Here is a 7,010-nt window from a genome sequence, read left to right as displayed (position 1 = left end):
GCAGAGATACAGCTGCGTCTACACATGCAGTTACAACAAAACTCAATGAATGACAGACAAGTATAGCACTGAACCTGCCTGCAGCTTTTCTGCACGGCACAAACCTTGGATGATTTCTCTCACAGAAATAGCTGATAGATGATTCGCTCTTTTTATTTGAAATATCTTACAGCGTAGTAAGATTTCCACCATGGTGCTCGGAAAAGTGAAAAACTTCTTTGTGAGCTACGAATGTCTCAATGACAGCAATGTCCCTGTCTTCGCCAGTGGGGACTCTGTCTCGGGTCGGGTGATCGTTGAAGTTACCGGAGAAATCCGCGTGAAATCTTTGAACATTCACGCCAAGGGACTGGCGAAAGTTCGCTGGACTGAATCACGTAATGCTGGATCCAACACTGCCTACACACAGAATTTCACTGAAGAAGTGGAGTATTTAAACCACAGAGACGTCCTTATTGGACATGATAGAGGTAAGGAGCATTTTAATGAAGCACTTTTTATTTATGACAGATGCTCCTTACATTTGTTTGCTTGCAAATATTACATTTTTAGTTTCCACTCTGTGAACAGTTCAATCCATTGGCATAGGTAGAGAGAAACGAGAAACGCAAGATGATGCTTGGTTGAAACGTCTTCCTTGCTAGCAAATAATTTATTTCAGTAATACTGGAGACAAGTGTCTTTGATTCGATTTTGAGTTATTTCAATAGTATTCCAGCAAAGCGAATGATTAAATAAAGTGGTTTGTTTGAACACCAGAGCTTCTAAACAACAAGCCCTTCTGTCCAAAACAACCAGTCAATCTTTTACTTGAAACATTTTCTGCAATAATCGTTTTCTTATATCGATATTCACTATGTAATCATATCGTGACATGCGTTTTTTATTATTAGTTACAGTTTCTTTCATAGACGGTTCTAGTAAGTTTGTAGCCTTTGTTAGAAGCGGTTTAAACCTGTTCAGAAACTGGTGGAGAGGGGGTTGTGCGGACCGAGCCTCTGCTCGCTGATTGGTTGAGGTCAATCTTGTCTCTTCGCTGATTGGTGGAAGTGCTCGTGTGCCCCCGGTGATATCATATCTTTGCCCAAGTGTCAAGACTGCGATGCAACTTATTCACAACAATGCTGGACTGATTGAAAGTTAACAAAAATGTGATATTTTCATTCTTCCCCTTATGCATCATTCTGCATTTGTTAAAAGTATTGTAACAATAATACTAGCCTAATAAACAGGAACATGAGCGAATTCGCTTCCTATGCCACTGGTTAGCATGATTAATGTCAACTGTACAAGTTTAGGTCACTATAAATGTATATAAGTATTTATATTCTGCATTGTATTATTTTGAGGTATGTTGTCAAAGTGAATTTAATGTACCCTGTAACAACTATTAAAGTAATGATGGAGTTTCTGTAATGAAGTCTTTTCTACTAATAAACTAAGTCAAAACTATTTATTTTCGTCTGGTGTTTTTTTCTTCTTCCTGTGTTTCATTTGCTTTTACACTTAAACCATGCTGCAGTACACATGTGGCTTCCTTATGGGGGCGTATTCAAGAGAAAACGCCCCAGCTCAGCCAATCAGGAGCCGACTAGTAATATATGCGTGAGGAAATCCGGCTGAGAGAGGCTGCTCGCGCCGGTTCAGTCCGGTCCTCTCTAGCTCTTGGCTGCCTTCGAGTGACAGCCTCATAGTTATTTACAGCAGGCTGTGGAACTGCTGAGGTGGCAATAAAAAGAAGAGAGACATTAAATACATAAAAAAAAAATAATAATAAAGAATGAATGAAAATAACTGCGTGCACATGTTAATGGGAGATTATTCCTGTATTTATTTATGGTGTAGTTATTTACACCAGTCTGTGGAACTGCTGAAGTGGAAGTAAAATAATGAACAAAAGCTATGAAAATGCATATTTAACTAAAAATAAACATATTTAAGACTAAATATTAATATGTTATTTTTTGTTGTGAATTCACAATATTGCATTTCACATGCTTAAGATTTTAGTGATGTGAGAAGGTTCACCCCTTTTACTTTGCAAAAGCATAAAAAGGTACACCAAATTATGTGCAGTTTGCTCTTCTATTCCGACTCCAAAAAGGTTATGTAAAAAAAAAAAAAAAAAAAAATCTTATACTGATATTTCATGTTATGAATTGTTTTTAAATGTTGTTCTATTCCTATATTCATTGAGGCACTAGACAATGTGGGTCATATCTGTCTTTGTCTTGTGATTATGATTCTTGAGGAATATTACAGGTATACTATATTGGTATATCGAGTTTTATTCTCCTTTGTTCTAGATTATGACAGCTGTGATGAGGGCTTTACCGTTCTTCACTCAGGGCGACATGAGTTTCCCTTCAGCCTCGAGCTGCCCCAGACGTAAGTAACTCTCCTGCCTGATTATACACATATATAATGTATCAACCGAAACGCTTACATTATTTTTTCATGTCTCTTTCCAGGCCTTTGGCGACATCTTTTGAAGGCAAACACGGCAGTGTAAGGTACTGGGTGAAGGCGGAGCTTCATAGGCCATGGCTCCTGCCCATGAAAACCAAGAAGGAGTTCACCGTCTTTGAGCACATTGACATCAACACTCCATTGTTACTGGTAAGAGAAAAGCATTTGAAGCCTAATTACCTTATAATGTAAAACTGAATTTTTGCTAGAGCTGTTGTATGATTTCAAAGGTTCATATATTGTCACTTTTTCAATTATAGTCTCCTCAGGCTGGCACAAAGGACAAAACCCTTTGCTGTTGGTTCTGCACCTCAGGGCCTGTATCACTAAGTGCCAAAATCGAGAGGAAGGGCTATACTCCAGGTGAGATGATAAACCTGCTTGTTAGTGGACAGTTAGCCACTAGTTAACGAATACAGAAGTTTTATCATTCAGAGTGAATTAATTTGATTGGTTTTCTTTGCAGGAGAGTCCATCCAGATCTTTGCAGAGATTGAAAACTGCTCTTCCCGTGTGGTCGTGCCAAAGGCAGCCATCTACCAAACCCAGACCTTCTTTGCCAAAGGGAAGGTCAAGGAGATCAAACAACTCGTAGCTAACCTCCGTGGAGATCCTCTACCCCCTGGCAAGAGTGAAACTTGGGATGGCAAGATGCTGAAAATCCCACCCATTTCGCCTTCCATTCTGGACTGCAGCATCATCCATGTGGAATATTCACTCATGGTGAGTCTACAATCTGTTTGATTCATGACAAAGCGAACGGCTTGCCAATATCTGCCATGTACTAACCTCTTGCTTCTCGACAGGTGTATGTGGACATCCCTCGAGCTGTCAACTTAACCCTGAACCTGCCCCTGGTGATCGGCACCATTCCCCTCCACTCCTTCGGCAGTCGCACCTCTTCTGTCAGCAGTCAGTGCAGCATGGCTATGAGCTGGTTGGGATTGCCTGAGAGACCTGAAGGTATGGCACACATCCTAAACTTGTTACCTAGACCCTTTAGATTATGGGTACTCAGTGATGCCCACCATCTTTTAGAGTCTATTTCCCAGAGTCTCCAGTTAATCCAAAGGAAGATATCCAGGAGTAGGATTGAGCCCCATTGCTTAAGATACTTAATGATTGTTTGACATTAAACAAATCAGTTTAGAAGTCTTTTGTGGTCTAATTGTTGGCTTTGTCCTCATCTCTTCTAGCTCCACCAAGCTACTCTGAAATAGTCACCAATGAGGAGCAACAAAACAACTTGGAGCTCCCGGCTGTGAGAGATGAGATTGAAGGACCACTTTATGCTTATATCCATGAATTCCGCTTCCAGCCTCCACCTCTGTATTCTGAGGTGCGTTGAGTTCAAAGACTTTTTGTAGCTTCTATCTTGTTAATGCAGTTGAGGTCCTGTGTTCTCAAACCTTGTTCTTCCCCCTTCGATAGGTTGATCCCCATCCTGAGCAGGGGTGCGGCTCCATGGACAGAAGACCAGATACCTGTCCATCCCGCTGAAGGAGTGACCACACCTGACCAGTGCTGTCAGGGATCTCTTATCTCTACAACCTCAACTGGGGTTTGTTCTTCCTTCATGAGAAGGCATGTGTAGCCATCTTGGTGCGCAGATGGATATCCTCCAGGAAACACTCCCAGTCCGAGTCGAGTCCAGCTCAGCGGCCCCTAAAATCCGTGGAAGATCTTGAGTGATTCTCTTCCCCCTCCATCCTTGGTGAAAAGTGTACATACAAGATTTGTTCGGAGAAAACTGTGCCCTTGACACCAAGATGGATTAAACGCAACACCACTAAGTGTAAGAATAGTGTCCAAACATATTCACAGCCTTGTTTTGGATGTGATTCTTCACTCATTTGAATGATCAGACCAAATCATCTTGAAGATTTTTTTGGTGATCATTATTCTAAGAGCAACAAATAACTTCAGCCATCCTGCATCCACTCCAACAGAACAATGACAGACTTGTCAATTGTTTGTCATTTCTCAACTTAAAAGAAGTGGCTTTACCACATTCATTTTCTTAAAAAGAAAAATTAAAAACGTTGTAAACTATAAATGTGGATACAACAAGACCTGCTGCAAAGCATTATGGATGGGATTCTGACATGCCACGTTGCCTTTCTGCTAGAAAGAAACTGCAAGAGCATCAACTGAACATGGCACTGATTCAAGTGGCGAAAGAAAGGAGACCATTGACGGCGAGCGAAGAGGACTCTGATCAAGATGCAAGACATTCTTGAATTGGTCCTCCCTCTCAAGCTGTTACAAGATACGCAGAGAACTGCACTCCAGAACTCATTTAGAGCCTCGTACTATATGTGCAACTAAGAGCTAACTAGACTTTCTTTTCCCCTACTCTTCTGGCCTGTTGGCATAGGCTTTTTTTGTTTGTTTAACGACAGCTAGCACTTTTCATTGATTGCATTCAAAGCGTATTCCGAAACTTTTCTAATATGATTCACAAGTTTGACAAACATATGCTCTGACGTTTACATGTGATTTTAGCTATGTTTGTTTACATGAATGTGCTGTTAAAAGACAAACTAGAGACGCTAGCTACACGTTTGGGCTAATGAAACAATCTTTGTGGCCTTGGCACAAAAAAAAAAACGTTTGTTTTTATCACTGTTTATAGTTGAATTTGTGCGCTGTGCTGTCATTTACCTATACCTAAAAAAGGGACTATGTTTTTTTTTTTGTGAACTGTATGCATCCTTAGCTTGATGTTTGTGCTTTGGGTCTTGGGTAAAATTGTTGCAGTTTGTTTTGTTTTCTATTGCTTTATCTTAGATACTACGAGAACATTCTCAAACATGCACTTCCAGGGAATTAAAGAACCCTCTTAAAGACTGAACATGTGATGCATACTGCATATAAGAAGCGACGTTACTCTTCAGTCAGGCTGGTCCAGAGCTAATTAAACTGGCTACCATTGTTTTCCATTTTAGGGGTTGATGGGTGAAATGGGTATTAAGCTACTCCCATGTCAAACGGTGCAATATCCGCTGTGTTTTCAGTGCGTTTCCACATAGTTTTGTATTCTTACCTTGTTTCTAACTTTTGTACCATTTTCTAGGTTGTCTATAAGATGTCAAAAAAAAATATGTTTGTCTGTTTTTGCTCCAGTCTGTTTAAATAAATATGCCATTTTATACAAAAACCAAAGTTGAGTTTCTCTTTTATTACTTGTTTGTAGTTCGTAACGTAATCCCAATTTACATGAGGGAACTTGACATATTTGGCAAACACAGGTGTTCCTACATGTTCAGACAAAAACTACTGGCAACAAATCACTTTGACTGAGTGGAAATGAGGTTGTACATCATTTTCAAGGTTATTGCATGTAAAAAGTACAAAAATATCCAGAGATGGCGGTTACATCATGTGCTTTGCCATGTCTTGAACTGTGACCAAGGTTGGTAAAACATGATAGGATTAAATGTAAAACAACACAAAGTGTGAATAGACAGACTGGTGTTAAATATCCCGAGGCGAGATCTTTAATTAGTTCCCTGTGTTGACAGACTTCATTGTGCATCTTTTCACCACCATCCTTTACATTACATTTGCATCTACATTGTACTCAAAACAACCTCCAAATGCTACAAATGTGCAAACATTTTACATGATTCGAGTTCATCACTGAGTCGTTTGGCTTCACAAGCTTCAGCTTCCCTTCAGAGGAAACGTCTTTTCCTTTCCGTTCTCTTGGCATTCCAGCAGACTGGCCATCTAAAGACCAGATGCTGACCGAACACAAGGAGTTCGTTGTCTGTCTGCACACAGACCTCATGTGCGCTAGGAACGCTTCATATTTTCCACTCCTCTTCCCAGACTCAAACGGAGCAGATGTTTGCTCCCAAGAGCTGTACGTGGACCACTAACCTACTTTTCCTCCGCTGGTCAGGGATAGAACTGAATCTCTTCAGCTTATTAGAGCTCATAGCTGTAAATGGAGTGTAATTGCTTTAAGATTACAGCTGGAAATGTCATCAACAGAGTAATCACTAGGATTGTAAAGAGTTTTTAACAAATAAATGTCAATACACATTTATATATGTAAGTGAACCGGGCTAGCTGACTTAAGTTATTATTTCTTAAGAGAGGTTTGTTTTTGAAAGTCACAAAAACCTCAGTAATGGCTACTAAAAGACTAATTTCTTTCACTTTTGGTGACAACATGCCCTAAAATCAGGAAATATTGTCACACTGTTATGTAGGCTACACAATGAGGACTATATATTTGAAACAAACATCCATGTATATATATATATACATGATCCTTCAGAAATCATGCTAAAATGCTGATTTTCTGCTAAAAAAATAAAGTATATATATATATATATATATATATATATATATATATATATATATATATATATACTTTATTTTTTTAGCAGAAAATCTGCATCTTAGCATGATTTCTGAAGGATCATGTGACACTGAAGACTGAAGTAATAATGCTGAAAATTCAGCTTTGCATCACAGGAATAAGTAATATTTTAAAATATATTAAAACCATGTATATAAAATTATAATAA

General features: G+C 39.2%; 1 protein-coding gene across 1 annotated transcript; it reads left to right on the top strand.

The window, feature by feature from the left end:
* Nucleotides 1-5,634, top strand: LOC127966050 (arrestin domain-containing protein 3). Its single transcript, XM_052566870.1, has 8 exons — nt 1-470; nt 2,307-2,388; nt 2,472-2,619; nt 2,730-2,832; nt 2,936-3,192; nt 3,276-3,432; nt 3,666-3,808; nt 3,901-5,634. Exons 1-8 carry the CDS (start codon nt 191-193, stop codon nt 3,967-3,969), a joined length of 1,239 nt encoding a protein of 412 aa, XP_052422830.1. The 5' UTR covers nt 1-190; the 3' UTR covers nt 3,970-5,634.
* The last annotated feature ends 1,376 nt before the right edge of the window (nt 5,635-7,010 follow it).

Source organism: Carassius gibelio, chromosome B10, assembly GCF_023724105.1.
Source record: "Carassius gibelio isolate Cgi1373 ecotype wild population from Czech Republic chromosome B10, carGib1.2-hapl.c, whole genome shotgun sequence".
NCBI lineage: Eukaryota > Metazoa > Chordata > Actinopteri > Cypriniformes > Cyprinidae > Carassius > Carassius gibelio.
The sequence above is the reverse complement of the archived record's forward strand: the minus strand, read 5'-3'. Positions and strand labels throughout refer to the sequence as shown.

Coding starts and splice junctions, on each gene's coding strand:
- LOC127966050 (XM_052566870.1), top strand. CDS start 191: ATGGTGCTCGGAAAAGTGAAAAACTTCTTTGTGAGCTACGAATGTCTC. Junction 2,620..2,729: donor TCAACACTCCATTGTTACTG/GTAAGAGAAAAG, acceptor TTTCAATTATAG/TCTCCTCAGGCTGGCACAAA. Junction 3,193..3,275: donor ATGTGGAATATTCACTCATG/GTGAGTCTACAA, acceptor GCTTCTCGACAG/GTGTATGTGGACATCCCTCG.